The sequence below is a fragment of the Mustela lutreola genome, chromosome 7, assembly GCF_030435805.1.
Source record: "Mustela lutreola isolate mMusLut2 chromosome 7, mMusLut2.pri, whole genome shotgun sequence".
In the NCBI taxonomy this organism is placed as follows: Eukaryota; Metazoa; Chordata; class Mammalia; order Carnivora; family Mustelidae; genus Mustela; species Mustela lutreola.
In genome coordinates, this window is record NC_081296.1 from 139895603 (window position 1) to 139919443 (window position 23841).

General features: G+C 51.5%; 2 protein-coding genes across 12 annotated transcripts in view; one reads left to right on the forward strand and one right to left on the reverse strand.

Moving 5' to 3' along the window:
- Window positions 1-7878, forward strand: part of ZFYVE1 (zinc finger FYVE-type containing 1) — a 60531-nt gene extending 52653 nt beyond the window's left edge. For all 5 annotated transcript variants that reach the window (XM_059182903.1, XM_059182902.1, XM_059182905.1 and 2 more), the window contains 7 exons: window positions 1006-1114; window positions 1646-1743; window positions 1840-1957; window positions 4146-4316; window positions 5069-5249; window positions 5782-5895; window positions 7641-7878. In XM_059182903.1, coding sequence (XP_059038886.1) covers window positions 1006-1114; window positions 1646-1743; window positions 1840-1957; window positions 4146-4316; window positions 5069-5249; window positions 5782-5895; window positions 7641-7873 — 1024 coding nt within the window. In that variant the 3' untranslated portion in view covers window positions 7874-7878. The remainder of the gene's footprint in view (window positions 1-1005; window positions 1115-1645; window positions 1744-1839; window positions 1958-4145; window positions 4317-5068; window positions 5250-5781; window positions 5896-7640) is intronic.
- A 6637-nt stretch (window positions 7879-14515) lies between these two features.
- Window positions 14516-23841, reverse strand: part of DCAF4 (DDB1 and CUL4 associated factor 4) — a 29541-nt gene continuing 20215 nt past the window's right edge. For 6 of the 7 annotated variants that reach the window (XM_059182908.1, XM_059182911.1, XM_059182909.1 and 3 more), the window contains 7 exons: window positions 23704-23753; window positions 19937-20016; window positions 18422-18517; window positions 18216-18313; window positions 17526-17699; window positions 17005-17119; window positions 14516-15595 (listed from right to left, as the gene is read on the reverse strand). In XM_059182908.1, the coding sequence (XP_059038891.1) occupies window positions 15402-15595; window positions 17005-17119; window positions 17526-17699; window positions 18216-18313; window positions 18422-18517; window positions 19937-20016; window positions 23704-23753 (807 nt within the window). In that variant the 3' untranslated portion in view covers window positions 14516-15401. Of the gene's footprint in view, window positions 15596-17004; window positions 17120-17525; window positions 17700-18215; window positions 18314-18352; window positions 18518-19936; window positions 20017-23681; window positions 23754-23841 lie in introns of all 7 variants that reach the window. The other variant, XM_059182912.1, reaches the window with a different exon arrangement.

Sequence of the window (23841 nt, forward strand, 5' to 3'; positions counted from 1 at the left end):
AACTCAGGGGACTTAAATGCAGCGTGTCGGTGAGATCGCAGTCTCCGGGTCCTCTAGACACTTCCCCACCCTGCAACCCTCTTCCCCATTGAATTGTCTTTACTCCAATCAGGACCACTGCCCCACATTGTCCACATGTATCCTTCTAGAGCCTTTATTGTGAATGGTCTTTCTGCATGGAACCCTATATGCAGGCTACCTACTGGGCACTGAACCGCCACCACCTTGGCTCTGGATTTCTAAAAAGGATTTGGCTTTTAGATTCCACGGTCTGGGCTGGGGAGAGCTAAGGATTATGTTGGAGAGGAAAGTGGGATATTACTTGCCAGTTTGACTTGTTACCTTCCTTTTTTGTTTACCCCACAGGCCAGCATGAGGCCCTTAGGCTTTGTTGGATCATTACTTTCCCATTCTGACAGCCTCAGCAGCGTTTCCAGAACTTTCCTTCCTATCATAGCGAAATTCTAAAGTCCTGCTCTCTGTTTTTGCATTGTCAGGATGGCAGAGCGCACTGTTTATTTGGAAGGTTTTCTTGTTCAGCTTAAGCCTCCTCTTAATACACTGCCAAATTTTGGAGGCTGGTTTTGTTTTATATCTTGGCAGCCTGTTCTGGTTAAACTTCCCATTTTGTGCTTTTTTGGATTGGGGGGGTTTCCTGAGCGCCATTCAGGTTTTCTCTTCTGTCAGGGTGGTGCCTTCTGGCTCCTGCATTTCTGCCGTGGGACCACGTGGTTTTTCCCAGGAAGACAGTCCTCGCTGTCTTCTCCTTTCTCCCCACACAAGGGTTAACAGTGGCCACGTCTCTGTAGTGCTGCCAGGTCTCGTAGAGGAGAGGCACGTGGATTTCTGAGCCCCACATGGCACCTGCTGTGCTCAGGATTTGGGGCCCAGTACTATAACCAAGGTCTGATGTTGGCCCCGTGTCTGGCTCAGGGTCCCGGTCCCCTGTGTCAGTGTCAGGGATTCCTTTAGCCACCTCACTGTCAGCTTTTGGGCTTCACTCAGGGCTGGATGTAAGAACAGCATGAATCATGGGAAAGAAGGAGTCCCTCACGAAGCCAAGAGCCGCTGCCGGTACTCCCACCAGTATGACAACCGCGTTTATACCTGCAAGGTGAGTGCTCTGCTCCGGCAGCTGGCTTGCTGCCCTGCTCTGCTTTTGGGAAAGACTAGGGGCCACCCACTCCCGCTTCCCGAAGTATTTGAAGTTTAGATGGAGTGTGTCTGGGACTTCTCTCCAGCTCTAACCAGAGGAACTCCCATGCCTCCGTTGCTGGGACCCCTTGGTTCATTTGTTAATTTCCCAGCCTATTTTCCCTGTATTCTGTGGAGCCTGTATGCCAGGGGCATGTACACTGACTGTTCGTTCTTCTCCAGAGCAAGAGTGCTCTGCGGGAACCCTGTCTAATGGATTTTTGGTGGCAGGCGTAAATTACAGTTCTGTTTTGGGTCTCAGGATGGGTCCACATTCAATTCATGATCTTTTAGGGCACTGGCTTTTTTAGGGAAATGACCCTTCCTCTAATGTGAACTCAGGGTCTGCAAACCTTGGTATGGTTTGTGGGGAGGGGGCTGGCCAGGGTAATAAAGGGGTCAGGGGGTCTGGTGCACAGAGAAGAAGCTGGCAGAGTGCTCCATGTTTCAGGCCTGCTATGAGAGAGGCAAGGAGGTCAGCGTAGTGCCCAAGACATCCGCTTCCACTGACTCCCCCTGGATGGGTCTCGCAAAATATGCCTGGTCTGGGTGAGTTTCAACAGCGTCGATGTAGCTGAGGGTTGTTGGTGTGTTGGTCTGCCAGGCACCTGGCCGGGTAACATGATCTGTTTACTTTCCTTGTAGGTATGTGATCGAGTGTCCCAACTGTGGCGTGGTCTACCGTAGCCGGCAGTACTGGTTTGGGAACCAGGATCCTGTGGATACAGTGGTCCGGACGGAGATTGTGCACGTGTGGCCTGGAGTAAGAGCTGCTCCATTTTCTTCTTGTATCATTCAGTTATTTGTGTGTGTAGAGGAGTGGAGCTTGTGTAGAATTCAGGTTAACCTTGAATTTTAAAATATCTTGGTGATTTAGGGAGGCAGGATCTAGAGAGCCTTTTCTTGTTCTAGACCCTTAATTAATTCTTCTTGCCTAAATACTAGAAGCACAACTTTATTTATTTTTAATTTAAAAAATTTTTTATTTTTTAAAGATTGTTTATTTATTTATTTAACAGAGAAATCACAAGTAGGCAGAGAGGCAGGCAGAGGGGGAGGGGAAGCAGGCCCCCTGCTGAGCAGAGAGCCCTATGCAGGGCTGGATCCCAGGACCCCTGAGATCACAACCTGAGATGAAGGCAGACGCTTAATCCACTGAGCCACCCAGGCGCCCCATAGAAGCACAACTTTAAATAAAACTAAAAGTTGACCAATTGTTATACTGCCTTAGCAAATAGGATTTTTTCATATTCTCATTTCCACATGCAGATTTTTCCAGTTTCCACATTGCTTCAGTTTTTTATTATCAAAATGCTTTAGTGACATTCTTTATGTGAGAAATCCTCTGTTCCAGAAAATTCTCTTGCCGTATATTTAAGAAGTAGGATTTTGTCAACCCTTACAATTTTTTAATTTGACTTTTGAATTCAAGATACTGGAAAAACAAATCTGTTTGGAGGCACAGTGTGGTGCTCTCATTCTTACTGGTAAATCCCAACACACCCCAAACCTTTTTCTCTTTGTAGAAAAAAGAGGAGTGATTTTCTCGAAGGGACTTATCATATTTGGTGCTGTTCCCCTTGCTGGGTGACTCCTAAAGGTAGCAGTCAGCCCGACTTTTCTGGGGCCACTAATTCCCATAAAACTGAAGAGTTTTGGGCACCTGGGTGGCTCAGTTGGTTGAGCAACTACCTTCTGCTCAGGTCATGATCCCTGAGTCCCAGGATCGAGTACTGCATTGGGCTCCCAACGCCACGGGGAGTCTGTTTTTCCCTTTTCATGCTTTGTTTTTCTCTCAGCTAAAAATTAAAAAAAAAAAAAATCCCAAACTGAAGATTTCCTTATTGTTTTGTTCTTCTCTCCAGTTTCCAGTCCCACCAAAATGTGTTTCTGTGCTATAGTCTTATTCTGGAGCCCACCCTGTTGGCACAGTGGGCCAGGCCATCCTGTCCCCAGGACTTAATGTGGCCTTGACTAGTATAATTTTCTCTCTACACTTTTTCTGACTATGTCATTTGATTTTGGGTCTGTGTTCTTTCTTGTGAATGCTGTTATCTCTGTGGTTAGATACGTGTAGTCTAAGAACGCTGTGATATCCTAGACCCCTTTTAGTCCACATTCCTTGTGGTCCTTGGGATTAGGGGAGGCAGGCCCCTCCCCTTCTGTTCGTTCACTCAAGTCATTATGTCAACCCAAGTATTGGTTGATCACTATGTGCCCAGAATTGAACCTGATGCTTTAAAAATACAGGGTCGAGGGGCGCCTGGGTGGCTCAGTGGTTAAGCCGCTGCCTTCGGCTCAGGTCATGATCTCAGGGTCCTGGGATCGAGTCCCGCATCGGGCTCTCTGCTCAGCGGGGAACCTGCTTCCTCCTCTCTCTCTCTCTGCCTGCCTCTCTGCCTACTTGTGATTTCTCTCTGTCAAATAAATAAATAAAATCTTAAAAAAAAAAAAAAAAAAAAAATACAGGGTCGAAAAAGGTAGGTTATTATATTTAGAGAGCTTGGTCTAAGAGCAAGTCAAATACATAAATAGGAACTGTCTTTACACATGGAAACAGGATTCCTGACAACGTATAGGTATTAGAGGAACCCACGAGGGAGGGCTCCTAACCCAGCCTGGGGTGGAGGGTGTCTTCCAGAAGGCGCTGCCATTTCACTTGAGTATCTCTTAGATTGTACATCTCATTTATGGGCAGGTAAGGCCTGAATTGAACAGTTGTGCACCCGGTCTTATGGTTGCCTCAAAAGGAATGAGTCAGTAATGTGTGGTTGGGTGTGATTCTGTCTAGAAGCCAGAGGGATTCTTGGTCTGTACCCCTTCTTCTCTGCCAGGGAGTTTGTCGTTCTGAGTTGGCCATTGGCGAGCGTACAACTCACTTGAGACCACCTCCCCCCACCCCTTTACTCCCTTCGCTCAGAGCATGATGGGAGCCTGCATTCTCCTTTCAGACTGATGGATTTCTGAAGGACAACAACAATGCTGCCCAGCGCCTGTTGGATGGGATGAACTTCATGGCCCAGTCGGTGTCTGAGCTTAGCCTTGGGCCCACCAAGGCCGTGACTTCCTGGCTGACAGACCAGATTGCCCCTGCGTACTGGAGGCCCAACTCCCAGATCCTGGTACGGTGCGGCAGGTTGCTGCTGCCTCCCTGGCATGGCCTATTCTGCTGGTGCCATTTTGCTGTGTCTTCAGCTTGGTCTGTGAGGGAGGCCGGGAGTTCTCTTTCAGTCAGGTTAGCTCCCAGCACGTTAGAAAGGGTGGGGCACGAGAGGCAGCCAGTGTTCTCTTGCCCATTGATGTCTCTGTGTTATTTTGTGGTTAATCTCTTTTTGGTGGGTTATAGTTCCTTTGCCTCCGAGGCTAGTTCTTTATTGGTCAGATGTCTGAGGTTGTAGATTCACAGAATCTGGAGGAAAAGGAGCATTTAGAGGGCATGTGTCTTGGTACGTGAATCTCTGCAGTACCTACAGCAAGGGAGCCCCCAGCTTGGGCCCACACGCTTTGTGACAGGAAGCTTGCACCTCACCAACTTCCCAAAGGCTCTTTCGAGAAGCCGTGGAAAAAAGTGAATTCTCATTGGTCTTCTGGCTAGACTTAGCGTAGTCTTTTTTGAGAATGCTGTGACTCAGCCAGATAGACTTGAGGGGGCTTTCCAGAGACTTCTCGGAAGAAATGGATCACAGCTGGGCTTCAGCGGGTGCACTCTTCATGAGGGCAGGCCTCAGGTTCTCTCCGTGACTGCTGTTGGGGTCCTGCCGTTCTCAGTAGCATTGGCCGGGGTTGGGGGTCCTCCCCCTGGGTCTTGCTGGCTTTCTCAGTCCATAGAAATGAATTAACGTCTGCCTTTCTGTTTGTTTTGGGCTTGGAACAGAGCTGCAACAAATGCGCTACATCCTTTAAAGATAACGACACCAAGCATCACTGCCGGGCCTGTGGGGAGGGCTTCTGTGACAGCTGCTCGTCCAAGACCCGGCCAGTGCCCGAGCGGGGCTGGGGCCCTGCGCCGGTGCGGGTGTGTGACAACTGCTACGAAGCCAGGAATGTTCAGTTAGGTAACGTGGGGCCCAGGAGCCTGCAGGGGTGGAGGGCGCCCTCTCTCCTTGGCCCGGGGTCCTGGGAAGTGCGACTCCCACATGCCTCACCCTGTTCCTCACCCAGTCACTCTAATGAGGGCAGCTGCTACCCTGGTCCTTGGCGTCCTCTAAGCTCTTTGTTAACAGAGTCCTAGGCTGTGCGAGTCGTGGGCAGGGGTTTACCCTGTCCTGTCTTAGCAGACATGGCTTAGACTGGGTCTTTTTTCTGGAGAAGGTTCTTGGTCACGCTCCTAGAACCTTTCTGGCTTACCCCGAAAGGAACGTTTTTATTTATAAAACAGCTCCAGAGGGTTGAGGTCAAGGACTGACAGAGCTTACTTGGTGTCAGGGTCTGACCTGACTCCAGCCCAGACCCTTGCCGTCATTGCAGGGCAGCAGGCACCGGGTTATCCTGGGAGAAGAATCCAGAAGCACTCTGCTGTCGGCGCCTCAGTTTTCCATTTGGGAAATGACTAAGAGGTGACGGCTTTTCCTTTCGCACTGTCTACAGATGTGACAGAGGCACAGGCTGATGATGAAGGCGGGACGCTGATCGCCCGGAAGGTGGGCGAGGCCGTGCAGAGCACTCTGGGAGCCGTGGTGACAGCCATTGACATACCGCTAGGTGGGTGTAGCGTATGTGGGATGAGGGGTTTCGGAGTACCCTGGGCTGTCCTTGTGTCAGAGCCTTGCTGACCGGAAATTGATATTTGCTTGCTTTTGCTGGAAACCTTAGCGGTTTCATGTTTAATCCTGGAGGCCATCTGTTACACTATCCATTGCTGCATAAGGAGCTTCCTAAAAATGGAAAGGCTTGACACAGCGCCATTTTATCATATCTCACAACTTCGAGTCAGGAAGGGCAATTATTCCGGCCTAGGGGGCCTTGCTGGAGTTACTGCCTGATACTCCAGTATGGCAGCCTGACCTGTCTCGAGGAGCCAAGCCAACCTCGCTTACATGCTGGGCACCCTTCCGTGTGTTCTCCAGGCCTCTCTACATGGGTTCTCCAGGGGTCGTTGGACCTGTTACATGGGGCTCAGGGCTCTTAAAAGCTAATATCCCAGGAGACAGGAAGTAGAAGCCACCAGTGTCTTGAAGATCTGGGCCTGGAAATGGCACTAATGCTATAGCCTCCTGGAGACACAAAGCCTGCATTTGGAGTAGGGGCCGAGAGTGTCAGAATCTGTGGCTGTCTTTGATCTGCCGCACCAGCCGCGCTGCTACTCACTGACCCTTACTCACCTCTAGATGTGAAGGGTGCTTGTAACTAGGAGGGCCCGAGGGAGGGGAGGGGAGACCCACCAGTGTGTGGAAGGCTTGGGCACTGTTGGCTGGGCCTGGGGTGTTTCTGCCCGTTACAAGGGAGCAACCAGAGGCTCCCGGGTGGCTGGTGGTGAACATCACTTGGATCCGATTTACCATCCTGTGGCTTAAGAGTGAACAGATGATGAACTTTGGACTCAAGGGCACAGGAATAGATTTGCCCAGGCTTGAAGCACAGGTTGCTCTCGGGGGTGCCTAATTCCTGGGCTCACCAAGGGTTCACCTGCTGCACGCTCACTTCTGTTGGGTCCCAGGTCAGTGCGTTAGACTTGTCACGCTATTTCTTGTAATCCCCGTAACTGCTCTTGAACGTGAGCTGTTGAAGAGGAAGCCAAGACCCAGAGAAGTTAGGTAGCCTCTCTCGATCCTGTAGCCACTAATCAGCATGTACTCAGTGGAACTGTGATTTGCGTGAAGAGATGTCCTGACTCCCAGAGTCTGGGCTGCTTTATCATTATTCTAGTGTTTATTTATTTTTTTTTTTTAAGATTTTGTTTATTTGAGAGAGAGAGTGTGAGCACAAGCAGGGGGAGTGGCAGAGGGAGAGGGAGAAGCATATCCTCCGTGGAGCTGGGAGCCCAGGCCCCTGGGATCTCGACCTGAGCCGCAGGCAGCTAGCTGCTTCACCGACTGAGCCAGCCAGGTGGCCCGACTCCAGTGGTATTTATGCAGCTGTGCTGCGGGATCACCTGTGAACTTGATAGACACGTAGACCTCAGCGCGTAGTCCCCGGCTCCAGATCTCCTGACCTGCATGGCGTGGGGTGCAGGCCAGGTGTATGCATGTTTTAAAAGCTCTGTAGGTGAGGGTTGCCTGGGTGCTGCCCCGTCTCCTTAAGACTTTCTCCCCCTCCCTTTGCCTCCCTCCCCCGCATGTGCTCTCGAATCTTCACAAACCAACCAGCCCTTTAGGCAGTTGTGTGTGCAGTAGGACCACGAGCCCGTGAAGAGTCTGAGGGCGTCTTCTTGGCCCGAGGAGTGGGGGTCGGGGGCTCAGGGTGCACGGCTCCCCGCAGCGTGCCCATCGGTGTTGTCTCCACCACAGGGCTGGTGAAGGACGCAGCCAGGCCAGCGTACTGGGTGCCCGACCATGAGATCCTGCACTGCCACAGCTGCCGGAAGGAGTTCAGCATCAAGCTTTCCAAGCACCACTGCCGGGCCTGCGGACAGGGCTTCTGTGACGAGTGCTCCCATGACCGCCGGGCTGTCCCTTCTCGAGGCTGGGACCATCCTGTCCGAGTCTGCTTTAACTGCAATAAAAAGCCCGGTGACCTTTAACCCCAGCTCCCTCTCCGCGTCCTTCACAATTCCTTAGGTTCTCAGGGTTAGAAACAGAAGTCTCGTTGAGGTTGGCCCTCCTCTCGGGCACCTGTCGCGTGTGTCCTCTGCTCTTCCTGGTGTGAGGGGTGGGGCAGGTGGTGAGCGGGGGTGGGGGGTGGGGTGGGGTGTGAGCCTGGCAGCCGGAGGTGTGAACCCCTCAGGGCAGGGGGACCGAGCAGCTTATAGCAAAGGGGAATGAAGCTGAATCCGTTGCGTTTACTTCAGTTAGAAATAATAAAGATCTAAATATATGTGTAGATACATCTGAAGGGAACTTGGAGCATATTCAGGCTGCTGCTGGCTCCGACGACTTAGCACAGTCTGTCCCCAGCACAGGGACAAGGTGGCCGTGGCCGCAGGTCTTCCCCACAGAACAGAGCCAGGCACAGAGCCACGCGTTGCTAGTCACCTTTTGCTTCTTCTCTGTGAGCCTTTGAAGCCTCTCTCTTCCTTGCCTTTTCCCAGGTACCTCTTGCTTGGACGGGCCGGAAAGGAACCTTCGGGGGCCCCCTGGGGCAGGGTCCCTATCCTAGGCCTAGGCCGATGTCAGAGACTACCCAACTTAGCGTGCAGGTCACCAGAGTGGGTGGAGGGGGAGAGGGAGGGTCCTTGGCCCCGAGTCCTGGGGAGCGCGCGGGAGGAAACCGGCCTTCCCCAGCTGGGTTTCCTATTTCTTGATGCTTCTGTGTCCGCTTGGCTTTCCCGGAGGCCGCCCCCTGCCCCCAAGTAGAGCACCTGCTTCCTTCCCCTCCGCCCTTGCGAGCCCACCATCTGCTTCTGAGTGTTGCACTAGGATTTTTATTGCTTATTTTGAAGTGTCTTAATTCTTTGTTCCCTGATACACGCCCCCTCTGGCCGTCGGAGGGGCAATATGAGAATCTTCCAGGGAAACAGCGCACCGAACGGACTGTTAGTTGTTTCAGATGCATATAAATATTTCAACGGATCATTAAGAAAAAATTCTCTCTGGTTCTTGCAAGAGAAGTCAAGTGAACTTTGGTTTCTCACCAAGAGCCGGGACATCCATCTCTCGTGACTGGAAAGAGACTGTTGTGCTGAACCTGTCATCGGGGCGGATTTTATCTTCAGTGGCCAAACACGAAGAATTCAATGTGACCTAGGTCTTGGCAGAACTGGGGGGTGGGCTGAGCTTCAGGGAGGGGCGGGGCAGTCAGTCCCGGCATGAGAGTCCGTGCGTCGGGAGCCCTGGCTGGCCTTGGTCCCTCGCAGACCGGCGTCCGTATTGCCTCCTGTGGCCCAGGGACTCAGGCCCTACTCCAGTACTGTGTATTCTCAAATTCGCCATTATAAAGGAATCTTCCTGCTGAATACGGACTGTGCTCTTTCCTTTAACTTCCCCAGTAGACCTTGCCTCTTTCTAGTCAATAGGAAAGTAGCTGATGGCTTTCAGAGCAGAAGCCAAGCGAGAGGGATGTTTCTGGGGTGGTAATATTTGACCTTTAATACCCCAGTCTGTTAGCCTAACAAGAGCTTGGAAAAAAGCAGCTGTGATGGGGTTTTCATCTCACGATGTTGGGCTGTTTCCCCCCAGCTCTTAGATTGCCTATTCCAGCTGTTTGCTAACTGGGAACTTGGAGGCTGCTCCTTTAGAGGGTACTAACAGATGCTCACAGAACTTTCTGGTGGTGAGGGCTCCATGCGTGAGCGGGACCTGGCCGTGCTGTGGTCCTGCCCCTGGGCTCGTCATCAGAGCTTTCCCCAGCAGGTGTGGTCACTGGCTGTGGGGCCGGGGAGCCGTGTCAGCCTGGCCCTGAGTAGGGCTGCCTGTGTCAGATGGCCGCTGCCTGGTGACTTGGTGCTCGGGTGTCACTGGGGTAGCTGTGGTGCCTCAGTCCACGGGAAGTCCTCACAGAAGGGTTAAGTGTTGCTACTGACCTAGAGGAACCATTGGAAAAACTGTTCTCTACCTTTTTATCTGTTGGTTCCCTCTTCATTCCCTTGTTCTGCCCTCTCTGTTTGACCCCCATGATCTCTTCATCCCCTTGCTCTGCCTTCTGTTTGACCCCCTTCTCTGTTTGACCGTCCTCCATGGTCTCCTCCTCCTCGTGGGCACAGACACTCGTCTTCGTCCTTTCCCTACCTCTTGGCTCTGTTCTCCCTCTGGCTTTCCTGTCCCGCTCCCATCCCTTTCATCTTGATCAGCTGCTCTTCGGGTGAGTGAAGCAGGGGGGTGCATGCGTGGTGGTGGCCTATGTCAGACCTGGCCGTCTGTCCCATTGTCGTGTGGCGGCACCCCCGAGCATGAGTCGGCCGGGCCACGTAGCAATGATGCGGAACAGTCTTCTGCACGCCCTTCCTTGCCCCTACACAGACCGAGAGAGTAAAGGAAGAGAAGCGACCCAGGGTGGAAGTAACAAAGTTCGCTTTTCTTGCCCTACACATCCAATCCCAGCCTCAACTCAAGGGCTAAAAACCAGCTCAACTCAGGATGAGAACAATGGCTTAAGCTATTGAACAGTGATAATACACATTTCCATTTGATGGATCTTCTGAAATTGAACATATAATCAACCAGTGCCCAGATGAAGAAACAGAATATGATTGCAGCCCCAGAAACTGCGCGCCCCGCAGGCCCCCACCTGGAGAGCCCTCTCTCCTGACATCTAATAGTGCAGATTAATTGCCTTCCTGATTAAGGGGGTGGCTGCGTCAAGGCTTTAATAAGTCGCCGGGCTGGCTCAGAAGAGCGTGCAACTCTTGATCTCGTGGCCATGAGTTTGAGCCCCATGTTGGGCACAGAGATTACTTAAAAAAAAAAAAAAAAAATTGCAGTTTGAAAGACTTGCATGGAGGTGGAGGAGGTCACTGGTGAAGTGCTCAGGGAGCTAGGACGGAAGGCTTCAGCTGGCTGAGAACCAAGCGGTCTCCTGAGTGATGGGACCCAGGGGGACCCTCCCGTATCTGTTGGATTTCGCTCTGCTGGATTGACTTCCAACACATGGGTGCCAGGTACAGTGCTGGGACTGAATATGTTTGGTATTCTCACAGCCACGCTGGGAGAGAGGGAGTGGTGTCCATGTTTTACAGCTGAAGACCCTGGCTCAGAGAAGTTCTGGAAGCCCAGGGCTGCCTGGCCAGTGAGACTCAAAACTGGGGTTTGACTCCAGGTGAGCCTGAAAGCCGCACTGTCCCTGGCCCAGACAGTGCAAGGTGGCACTTCTCGTAAATTTCTGTGGGTTGTGAATTCTGCATTTCCGGATACGGCACTGACCTTACCCTAAGAGAAAAAGGTACCTGCTCTGTTACTCAGGAGGGCTTAGCTTTTATATCTGCTCTTCCTTGTAGAGTTCTACTTCCCTTTCACTAAAATGTCACAGACAGACCTGCTTGCAGATGAAGCAAGCTGATCTCCCTTGTACCACTGGAGCTCAGCTTCTGGTTGTTAAAAAACAGTGATGTTTTCCACCATGTTTGCATTTTCAGTTTCAGAACTGCCATCTCGGCGGGGGAGAAGACTGAACCCATATAGCCGACTGTTAAATTACACCTAGTGCAACTTTTTCCTTTTTTTATACCTGGGAAACTCAGACTTAGGAGCACTGAAGCACAGATGGTGTGGGGGTACATGGGGTTCGAGAAGCTGCAGTTTAGGGATCTGCTCATATGACCAAAGCCATCTTTGAAGCTGCCATTTATAGACCACGAGCATATCTTTTTGGGTCTGGTGGACTTTGATGGAGCCCACCAGTCTGTAGTACCAGTCCTGGGGGACTTCATGCACTGCTGTGGGTTCAGCCACCCGACCTTACCCTTACCTCCAGCCTGAATCTATCTCAAGGCTCTGGCTCCTCTGTCCCTGGACATCTTGTTTCCATTTCCAAGACGCCCTGCCACCTGGGTTCAGGCAGCCCTGGGCTCTTGGCAGTGTTTATATCTGGGTGCCTTTGCTCTGCAGAGAAAGTCCTTTTTGCTATAGCTGCTTTTAATTCAAGTGAAGCCAAGAGTGCAAGTGCGTGGGTGGCAGGAACAAGCCGGAGGTGGAGCAAAGGCAGGCCAACCAGTCCAGAGGTCGCTTGCAGAACACAGAGTTGGCTAGTTTTAAGAGGACAGAAGGGAGATTTAACGTCGAACTGAACCCAAGACCTTAGAGTTCAGGGTGAAGTAAGTCCCATTCCGTCAAGCACAAAAGGCCCAACAGATCTCAGAGTTGAACAGGAGAGTCTGCTGGCTTTTCCACTTACTAGCCGACCTGGGCCGGTCCCTTTCCTTTTTTCTTCTTCAGTATATTGGAGTGACCATCACATACTTCACAAGGTAGTAAGAATGAAAAGGCAATGATGCTGGCAAAGCTAAGCTTTTGGGAATGTTCTGAGACTTAATAGTGGCACTTCAAGAGATGGAAAGGAGGGGAGTCTGGCTTGCTTTGAGGCCCAGGTGAGGAAGGCTCTCGAAACATTTGTGTCCTGAGACCAGGCAGGAGGAGGAAATGGTCCAAAAGGGGCACGGCACAGATGACCCAGGCACAATCCACTGAACACAGGGACCCAGGGAGATCGCTCTCATGGCAGTGGCCATGCGATGGGTAGCCTTGAGAGGCAGATAAGAATGGGCCCAGACGCATTGGCAGATACAGAAGGAAGGAGAGATGGAATTTGGCCTGCAGGTGTTTTCAGAGATGGTTGTGGGAAATTTTGACCAGGACAGATCTAGAGCTCACAGATAAGTGGGGGCTAACTTGGTCGGAGGACACTTCTGGAGGCCTTTGTAGGTCAGGCTGGCTGATTTCTAAGGTGACACAGCGAGATGGTGGGAAGCGGGTGTTTATCTTGTGGGCATCTGTGATAGCCAGTGATAACCAGTGCAGCTGTCCTCTCAGCCATTTACAAGGCTACAAGCCAGCCAACAACCAGGCCACTTAGGGAGGACTTCGTCATAGTTCAGCGCTGCTTCCCATCGCCTGCTCATTCACATTTGTGGTCACCTATGAACAGGGCGAAATGCCCTAACAGATGTGCAGGTGAAAAAGGCTTCACCCAGACTGTGTAACATACTCATCTTTGGGACACTGTGTTAAAAAGCAAACTTAGCTTCTTAGCTAAGTTTGACTTTTCTTACAACTTAGACCAGATGTTATTAGTGACTGCTAAGCAGAGATCAAAAATTTTGCTGTTTAGAGGTTTTAAAGAACCACTCTCTCCTTTTTAAAAAGCCTAGGGGAAATAAAAAATGATGGACAACTGTATCTGCTTAACAAGGAGCTTGGGTGAGGACAAAGGTGTTGAGGTTAGAGGGTGTGTGGGGACAGGGCCATCACAGCAGAACTCAACACTATTCTCCTGAGTAGTCCTTTTGCCTCTGCTCATTGGGGAGGGATCAGAATCGCACGAGGAAGCCACTTTTGGGCGCTTAGCTCCATAGAAACAATACAGAATCATGAGGGAAACTGCATTAGGTGGTCAAGACTGGCAGTTTAAAATTGCACATCCTATAATGAACTTGTACATCGTGATCACCTAGAATGTGTGGAGACAAAAGTGGGTGGATATTAGGTTCATGGATCAGCAGTTCTGCTTGTGTCTTGAGCAGGGGCATGCCACCAGAATTGATCCAAAAGACCATGCAGTGACAGTGGCCTCCTTGCCCCTTTGAGATATGGGCATTTCCTGAGACTTCTGCACAGGCCAGGATGCCGGGGCTGCAGAGAGAACAGGAGCCCAATCCGAAGGACTAAACGCCTACGGATCCTGGCTAATTAGCAAGCTTCTTAGCATCACTGAGGACCAGAAAGTGCACTTACCTGGTGATTCACCACCAGGGGCCGTTAGCACTGCGCACTTAATGGCACCACCAAGCCACTTCCTGACTTCTCTATGGCACTTGATGGGCTAGTGGGCACTTGCTCGGATAGTGACCAGAGGAGCAGGAGCCCCTGGGAACGTGGTCTCAGGTCTCTATGCTGAACAGGTTTGTGATCTGACACAAGTCGATGTGCCCAGCCTTCCCTGTAAGGCGATGCTACTAATTTTTACATTACCCCTGCTGGGCCACCTTTGTGGGTTTTTACAAAGATCCAGTAAGATGGGGGAGGGGGGGGAGTTCTTTATAAAATGTGAGGCATTAAAAATATTTGCTAGAATGTGTAGCTCATCTATCAGATGACCAGTCTGATGGTCTCATCATTTTTTTAAATTTGGTTCTCTGTACATCAAGTCACTAGGGTTCTAGCAGGAAAACTTAACTGCCACCCAAGGGAGTAACTCAAGTAGTTTAACTGACAAAGTTCCTGGGCTAGCAACAGTGAGATGCAGTTACTAGGAGATCTGAAGAGACTAAAGAAGCTGCTGGAACCTAGAGAATGCGCGCTGGTCCAGTGGGGGCTGTGGCCTCGGGTGGAGGAGCCAGCAGGAGGGGGGCCGGGGAGTTCACAGGTCAGCTGCTTGGGGCATGCATAGAGCAGGCAGGAAAGGGCACACTGGATCTGGAGGGCAAGTGAAGCTCTCTAGTAGAGCCATTAAAACTGGTCTGTCTCTGTTACCCCGCACCCAGGATCTGAGTAGACGTCACTGTAGCTGGTTTTGTTGCTGTAGCAGGCAAGGATCAAATCGTGATCTGAATCATTAACAGAAGCAATGCAACACGCATGGTTCTTTCTAGTTTATTGTGTGGTAGAAAGACAGGCTCTTGGACGCTGTATAAACATCTCGCAAAGTGCTTCTGGTCGATTACAGAAAGTCAAAGCCAATTTTCTTTGAGATGGGGCCCTTAAATCTGACATTCAGGTCACCGTAATAGCAACAGGAGCTGTTGTACATAACATTCTGGAAGGCATCTCAACAAAGGCATTCTAGAACCTGTTTAAAACCTACAGCATCTAGGAAGATCCACCTTTCCTCCCAGTGCCTTTGAATGGTGATAAAAGGAGAAAGGAAGTCTGCTACAGATGTTGACTGAGTCTGAGAAGGCTTTTTAATGACTTCAAAAACCAGTCTTCAGTCATTTATCTCTGGAGACTCAGAGAAATGACCCCAAACCCCTTCCCCGTCTCCCCAGCTGGGTTTCTCCAGTCCATGTGCATGGCTTTCTGGGACCTAGGCACTGACTGCATTAACAGCCTCGCCCAGGCTCCTCATTAGGCTTCTTTAAAAGGCTTTTCGTGGAAGCAGCAGCTTTAATTTAGTTACTGCCAATCTTCAGCCCTTAGAATAAGTATTTCTTGTTTAAAGAAAAAAAAAAAAAAGGAGGGGGACCACAGACCAGTCTGAGGAGTTCAATAAGGAAATAAGTACCTTTTATGAAAAGGACTTTTGAGCTCTCTGAGCTCACAACTTAAACTGAAATAACTTTACTGAAGTGTCTCCACATAAAACAGCACCTGCTTCCTGGCAGCTGGTTGGATGGGGTCTGTGTACACAGAGCATCTGATTAAAATGCCCTCAGTGCAAATAGCAGTCGTGGCAGAAGTATGGCTGCTGCTTACTCCCTGTGTCAAATCCACATCCCTCCCGGCTGCACCCTGTGGAATTAATTAGGAGTAGGAGAAACAGTAAAGGTCCTGCTGGACAGCCATGAGCAGCCCTGGGGCTCCCCGGAAACCCCCAAGCCGAGAAGAGAAGGCCACACTGGGGATGTCAGCCTTGGAGGTAGGGTGTGGGGAGGGTATGGTTCTGAGCAGGCAGGCATCGTGGAAACTCCAGATTCTCGTGTAGCAGTCCTGGCCCACTAAGAAAGAGGGAAAACACGTGCCAGGTTAGGACACGCAGTAGCCCTTGTGCACACGTGCGCGTGGCTTCTTATGATTCCGAAGGGAACCCACTGGAGCCAGAACACAAACTCAATGGAAATTATTTCTGCTGATAACATGTACTTCTGGAAAATCAAAGTCACAGGTCTCCCTGGTGTTCTAGAATCACAACCAGTCGCAGGTGTTCCAAGTGACAAGATGCACTGGCTGGCTGTGACACAGTGGCTGGTCACCAGGCATCCTGGCTAATGGGTGGCCACTCTGCTTCCCTTGTGTCAAGGGCTGCTCAGGGGGCAGCCCAGCACCCCCGGTCTAGAGGACATGCAGCTGATTTCTGTGAAAAGAGTAACCAGGAAGATGTCTTCCCTTCAGTACATCCTGGGACACACTAGTGACAACTCTCACCAGAGCTGGTTCTGGTTTAATGGCTTAGTTCCCAAGACCAGGTGAGTCTTCGGGACTCATAGCTGTGAGGGACGTGGCACTGGCTGCAGTAGCCTAGATGCGCTCCTGGAGCTCATTAGAGGAAAAGGAAGGGCAGACCTCAGGGTCTCACAGCCCGGCTTGCCGAGGACTGCACGAGGCCAACACCCACGTCTGCCGTGCAGTGGGCTCCTCGCTTTCCTGTTCCCCAGAGCACAGCGGTTCTCCTGAGATGGAAACTAGGCTTAACCAGGAAGCTAACTGCTGCTGGGGGTGGAGAGTAGTAAACAGCCTGAGGAAGTTCTCAGAGATGCTTCTGTGGCACAAAAAAAGATTTCACAGAGAACAAGTACATTCTGTAGGCACATCTGCAAATCTGAGGACATGTCAAGACCAAGAACATATTCCTGAATGTCAAGGGCTTACTATTTCATGTGTCAAACTACTGAACTTTCATGCTATCAGAATAGTCTGTTGCCCTAGAAACAGCAAAATCTGTGAGGCTACAGTTTTGTAGCCCTTCTCAAGGGAGTTTAGTGGCTCAACACCCCTGCTCCTGTTCTGCAGATATGGATTCCCAAGAACCAGTTCCTTTACAGTGACCTTAAACTCTTTTTGCAGCATCCTTGGCTGGAAAGTGAGCACAAAGAAAAGGGAGGCCAAGGTTTTAAACAGGATTGGGTGAAGGTCACCCTGAATGCTGACCACGTGAACACCCAGGTCTCTGTTTTATTGCACGTAACTTGCCTGTTACTGAGGTGATGTTCTCCCACTAACGTGAGGGCACAGGGCTGTCCCAGCTGGCGGCAGCTTTAACTGCGGCTTACCAGTAGGACTGTCCTACTCTATGTCCCACCTCGTGTCTCCTACCAACAAGTCCCACGTACGAGGTTCTGATCTGGAGTAATTTCTCCCTCTGCCATTTTATTTGATGGGACAGAAAGATCTTCCCTTCCCCAGGTACCTGCTACCACAATTCCTTCTTCCTCGTGCACATGCAGGGGCAGGTAGGCGTACTCGTTCACATGACCTTCATACTGCCTTATACACTTAGTGGTCCTCAGGTCCCACAGCTTGATCTGTGGAAAGCACAAGGGGCCGTTAGAGAGGGTCCGGCAGGTACGCTAGTGAACCCAGGCAGGACAAGGTGGTCGCCAAACACCTTTTAGGGTTAGGAAAATCTAAATTTCAAAAGCAACAAAACCAGTTTCATGTCAGTCTAGACCAGGCTGGGCTCCCAGGTGGAGAAAATGACTTGCCTGGTCTCCTTCTGCCATTGTCTGGCACAAGGGTCTCTCTCCGAAGAATTTAATCTCTACACCTAACATGGGGCCCAAACATATGATCCGAAGATCAAGAGTCACACATTCATCTGAATAAGCTAGCCAGGCGCCCCAACACGAGGGTCTTTTCTGAAGAGCCCATCACCTGCCAGAGTGCTAGGCCAGTGGCACCAGTGGCCTGAGTCATCAGTGCTACCCCTACCGTTCCCGCCATGTCAGATGCCATTAGGTTTTGCTCTTCTTGGAGGATCTGCACAGAGGTCACTGCTGAGTCATGGAAAAGGCGGGTGGCCTTCCAGCCCTTGCCCTGGTTTCGACAACGCAGATCTATGGCAAAGATCTCCCCAGAACGACAGCCGTTAAATAGCAAAGGAGCCTATGGAAAGAGAGAGAGAATGGTTGTTGGCACCACCTCCTCTAAGGCTGGGAAGGGTGTTCCCTCCAGAACACAACTCTTGCCTCGCCTCCCCTTTCCCAGTCTCTGGGTTAGTGGTGGGGGTGATGGCGTGGTCAGGACTTGAGCCTCAGTGTAGCTGGAAGGGTTCCTTAGGAAAGGATAAAAGAACGGGACCCCAGGGGTCTTCCAGTGTCCCCGCAACTGGCTGCATAATTATTTGTCCTGCTGGCTAATCCAAGTACTCCAGAACTGCTAACAGCTCATTTAAATAGGAAGTTGTTGAAAGTCAGGTTAGCCAGGCCTTTGTCAATCGGCCAGCTTTCATCCAGTGCAGATAGAATCACCAAGTAACCCACTCAACCTTGCTGATGCTCTCCTTTTCTCCCCCGAAAAAGAGAGACGACCAGATGCCACACACAGGAATCAGTTTTCAGTCCAGCAAAATATCCACCCTTGGGACACTTTACATGGCTCCCCTCCCCCAGTCCAACCAACCATGAGAGCAAACTGTTGGGCCAAGACATCACTGCTGGTCCCAAAGGACTGCCGGTGTCCCGTCACCACGTTGGTCACGAGGACCCGCCGAGACAAGCCTGAGAGACAGAAGGGGCAGAGGGACAAGCATCACTCACAGTCTGGACAGGGGGTTTGGAGCCTGTCAAAGTTTCCTCTGGGGACGTGCGGGGGCAGCTGCGGCTCACCTGTGCTGAAGCAGTTATTTGCCTGAATGTTGAGGGACCACGCACAGGACCAGGCCCCGGGGATCCGGAAACTGCAGAGCATGCCGGGCCGGTCTCCTGCGGATGGCAACAGTGAAAGGTGAAAGGTGGCTGCTGGGGGCGGGGGGGGGGGGAGGCCCTTCCCTCCATGCTGCCTGGTCAGTGACCACCTGATCTGGGGAACCTCCAGGAATGACTGCTCAGAGATCTGTCTATACCTTGGCCCCATTTTGGCCTTTATGGTGACAAAAAAGAGACACTCAGCTGGGGTACCTGGCTCAAAAGGGGTTATTCTGGGAACAAGCACATGACTCCTGCCTTCCCAGGAGGAGTGCCAGAACTACTGACTGCCGGTCAGAGAGACGGTGTGGTTCTTTATAAGAGGGTTTCAATCCCACATCACACTATCTGATGTGGGATCCCAAGCAAAATTGAAAGATTCTGTGAGAGAGAGAGAGAGAATGCACGTGTACACACAAGCAGGCAGAGTGGCAGGCAGAGGCCAAGAGAGCAGCAGGCTTCTCAGTGAGCAGGGAGCCCAATGTGGGACTTGATCCCCAAACCCTGGGATCATGACCTGAGCCAAAGGCAGCAGCCTAACCGGACTGGGCCACCCAGGTGTCCCCAAAACATTTTTAAAATAAGCCTTTTAATTCACAATACATAAAGGGCACACACCCCAAATAGAGGGCCATGAGTGATCACAAAGGGGATGTAGCCACGTGCCCACCACTCAGGTTAAGAAGCAAAACACTGCAGCAGCCCGATACCCTCCCCATTACCTCCCTGCTCTTCCCGAGAGGGAACCACGACCCGGGTCAGTTTGTAAGGCAGGTTCTAAACCTCTCTTTGTCTCAGCTTCCTCATCTGTGGCAACGGTGGTAACACACACTCCCGCCACATGGGCCTGCTGCATGAGGACAAGTCAGGCACCGGCTGAGTGGGCGCCCCCCTCACCAACCCTGTAACCAGAAGGGGCGGGGGTTCTCTTCACAGAAGGTAAGCAACCTGTTCACGCTGGTAAGGGGCAGAGCCGGGGTTCATGCCAGAGGTTTGACCCTTGTCTGATGGATCCTAAGTCTCTGACAGACTGAAAACTTAATGCCCAGAATATGCTGCCAGGAAGAAGCCCGACTGCTTCAGGCGCACAGACTGGAAGCATGGCCACAGCGGGCGCCAGGCTGCGGGATCTGTATGGGTGGCCCAAAGAAATATTTTGATCTTTTGTACTCCTCTAACTGCTCTGGCTGCTGAAATGACCCCAGAGGAGGAGTATGTAAGGCCATACATCACTTCTAGTACCAATCCTGGGTCAGGTTTCGGGAACTCTCCCGCAAGTGCTTCTGCAGGCCGACATGGGCTTGTGCAGCCTGTGGCTCCCACCCCTCCTGTCCAAGCCCTTGCCACAGAGTTGACACCATTGTGGGCTGCAGCTCCTGGAGGCCCGGACTGAGACCTTCGGAGCACCTCCTCCTCTGAAGGGAAAGGACCTGGTACCTGGGTGACTACTGACGAACAGGGACGCTGGGAGCAGGGTGGCGCAGCCCGGAGTCTCTGCGATGCCCATGAGGCAGAGCCTGGAGGAGCTGTTAAGGACAGTCAAGTACAAGGGTCTCCTCTGGGAAGAGAATGGGCGGTAGTACCCTTCCAGAAAATACCACCACGAGCCACATTTAACACGTTTACATATTCCATATTTAGTTACAGATTTTCTAAAAGGAAAAAAATGTCACAAACACAGCTGAAGGCCTCTCTGACCTTTCTCCAGTCCAAGTCTTCCCTCTCCCCCACCCAAAATCACACTCTAAAACTGGTCAGGCTTCTGGGCCGTGCTCTGTTCTTTCCATAGAGCATCTCCTACCACTGTTCCACCTCCACTCTTCTAGATTGATCTGGCTTGATTTTGTAGCTCCCATCTCTTGACATTCACAGTGGAGCATACCTTTGGATGAATGTACAACTCCTCTGTCTCGTCTCTTGCTGATGGGCACTTATGTTGTTTCAGGGGTTTTTTGCTCTGCTGCTGGAAGGAGCATCCCCTTCCGTTCTCCTGTCTTATACGCCACGCGTGGGAGGCTGCTTTAAGGTAGTTTTTTTTTTTTTTTTTTTTTTTTAAAGATGTTGTTTCTTTGACATGGGGCCAGCAAGAGAAGGAACACAAGCAGGGGGATGGGAGAGGGAGAAGCAGGCTTCCTGGAGAACAAGGAGTCTGACTTGGGGCTCGATCCCAGGACCCTGGGATCATGACCTAAGCTGAAGGCAGACATTTAACGGCTGAGCCACCCAGGCGCCCCTAAGGCAGTGTTTTCTTAGACCCACGGTACGAGTTTAAGTTTGCTACCACGCACTACATACACACAAAGAACTGCAACAGAAGTTTCATAAAACACTTGCTCTTACTAAATAGGATACTCGTTATTTTCTAGTCTACTTCATTAAAAAAAATGCCGCTCACAAATGTACGTAACGGCCCATGGATGGCGGTCATGCTATGCAGTCCAGAAACAGCCTGATCTGCGCTCATCTGAACGCGTATAAACCGACATGTCCACATTTTAGCTTTAGTCTCCCGACTGCAGCTGGATGTGCTGCCGCATCAGACCACAGTCACTTGCGTTTCCTTCCTCTGAACCACCTGTCTGTGCCTTCCTTCCCACCGATCCACTTCCGCCCCCTTCACAGCCGGACTTCTCTCAGAGGAGTCTGTTTCTCCCACTCCCTTGCCGCCTTCTCACTCCTCAGCCCACTGCAACCCAGTCATCTCCCAGGCAAGTCTCCCCAAGGTCTCCAGTGGACTCCCGTTTTTCACACCAAGCGACACTTTCCAGTCTTGCCTGTGGCCACGCGGCACTGTTTCCAACGACATGCTCGGTGGTGACCTCCAGCCCACCCTCTGGGAGGCCCCCCTCAGACCTTCTGTCACCTCCATGGCCTGGCCTAGATCCTGAGCCTCTTCCACTTGTGCTTCTCCTCCACCCCTGCTTACCCACCACACCCGCTCCCCTGCGCGCAGTCTTGCAGCAACCCCCAACCCTCCCAATCTGAGGTCTCACCCTTGCCAGCCTCTCCTAAGATATGCCTCCAGGGCCACAGTCCTCCAGAATATCCTAGCACCAGGGGCCCCACCTCGCCAGACCTTACAGACACTAGACCCCTTACCACTGCCCCAGGAGCCAGGATCTCTCCTGCTTCTTCCTTCCACTGGGAGCTCCGTCCCCTCCTTCCCATGTGGGAGTCACCTCCAGGAAGGCCACCCGATCCCTCCATCCTGCTCGCATCCCACTGCCCCACCGACGTCACTGCAGAGACTGAGCGCCTGCGGCCCACTACTGCCCTTTCCAGCACTGCACAGGGATGAATCCGCTCAATGGACTTTGTGGAACGAACACACGCACCCTTCACTGAGAACTGTCAGCATCTGCAAAGCAATCAGGCAACGAGTCCGGTTGTCTGAACTGTGACGTGTGCATATCACGCTGCCTTAGGCGGCAGGCCCCGTGTTACGCATTTCTGGTCAGAGAGATGCCGAAGCTGAAAATGATAACCCCGCGGCTGGGCAGCCCAAGGCCTTCCTGAAGAAACCTCTTTTGCTTCTGGCTTTAGAGGGCGAGCATGTGGGGAGGGAGTCCCTACCTAGATGCACTTTTAGTTCCTAGGATGAAGTTTACTCTTAAACTTCATGTGGTACTCATGGGGCCAGTATCAGATCCGGTCCTTTCAGAGGCCGCAGGTATCCAAGAGCCCAGGGAGGGCAGTCTCAGTCTAACTGCTCCCCATGGGGGGGAAATGCAGAGGACCAGGCTCAACAACGTGCCGTTTTGGTAAAGGGAGAAAGTTCCATGGCCTTCAGCAGAGGCAGCAGGTACAAAGAAAAGATTACCTGAAGTGACCACCAGAGGGCAAGCGGCTAACGAAGCTACCACAGACCATGCTCTTTAAACTCAATTATACGGGCTTTTAATCTCTCCTTAGTGTAAGGAGAGAAACCTGGGAAAACGTCTTCCTGTTTTAAGATCAGAAATGAGAGCGAGGTTGTTTTCTCTCCTTTAAGATCTGGTCTCTTCCGTCATCTGGTAAGAGCATCAGTGACAGGTGGTCCTATCCCCCACAGAATCCTACCAAATGAAAGCCACATAAAGTTTTCAATTTACAGAACACACAGTTTTGTGTTTATCTTACGTAAAATTTATAACCCGATCTTTTAAAAATAGTATGTCGTGGAACAAATTAAAATAACCCCAACAGGTTCCGATTCAGCCATTATGTAAGGAGGACCAAGATATGCCAAGCACTGTGCTAAGTGCATTCACCGATGTTAACTGATGTTAGCCCCGTGATGACTCTTGAAGTATGTGTTAGGTACAGTGAGTGGTCAGGGTTTTAAGAACTCACTGGTTATAAAACTGAACCAAGGACAAGACTCATGGCTCAAACCGAATTACTCCCAGAAGCACGGGACAGACAGCTGTTCTGTCCATCATCAACAGCCCCCAGGGACACCAGAGGATGGGTCTAGCCAGCCTGACACTGTGCTCCTGTGCTCTTAGTAAAAGAGCCCTGACTGTTCCCTGAGAGGGCAGACTAGAGTGAAGAGTGCTCTAAAGGCGGCTGTCTCTGGAGGCACCAGGGGGGCCCAGTCAGTTAAGTGTCTCCCTTCAGCTCAGGTTGTGATCCTGGGGTCCTGGGATCAAGCCCTGCATTGGGCTCCCTGCTCAGCTAGGAGTTGCTTCTCCTTCTGCCTTTGTCTCTCCATCTCCTGCTCACGGGCCCCCCCCACACCCCAAAAATAAATACATAAAATAAAAAAAAATGAAAGAAGGTGGTCTCTGGTAGGAACCCTAGGCACTGAGCCCACACACTTCCGTCCAATGCTGCAGAATTCCCCTTTCCCCTTTACTGATGCCCGCCCTCCCCTTCTCCCAAGAAGAGGCCCGGCCCACGCTCAAACTGCTATAGCTCTGAGCTCGTCCTGCTTCACCTCAGGAGCATGTGGGGTTCCTGTCCAAGGCTTTACTGTTCCTAACAGTGTCTGGCACACAGTGACATTAGTGTCACCCTGGGAACTCTGCTACTTGTCTGCGCTCCACACACGGCAAGCCTTGTTCTCTACCGAGCTGCACTATTCTTTCCTAACGGGTGAGATGTGCATACAAAACAGAGTAGACCTCTGGCCACGATGATGCCACCTCACACACCCCACAGATGCCCGGCTCTACATAGCGGCATGGGTTGTCCACCAAACCTCTTCGTCTGCCAAAAGATACAGAATGTGGGAATCCAGGTGATTCAGCGAGGCCCAGCACACAGAGTTCACCTGGGGAGGAAGCACACAGCCAACTCACGGAGACAGACAGATGCTTTCCTACTGAGTAACTACTGGGGATACCGACACGGGACTGCTT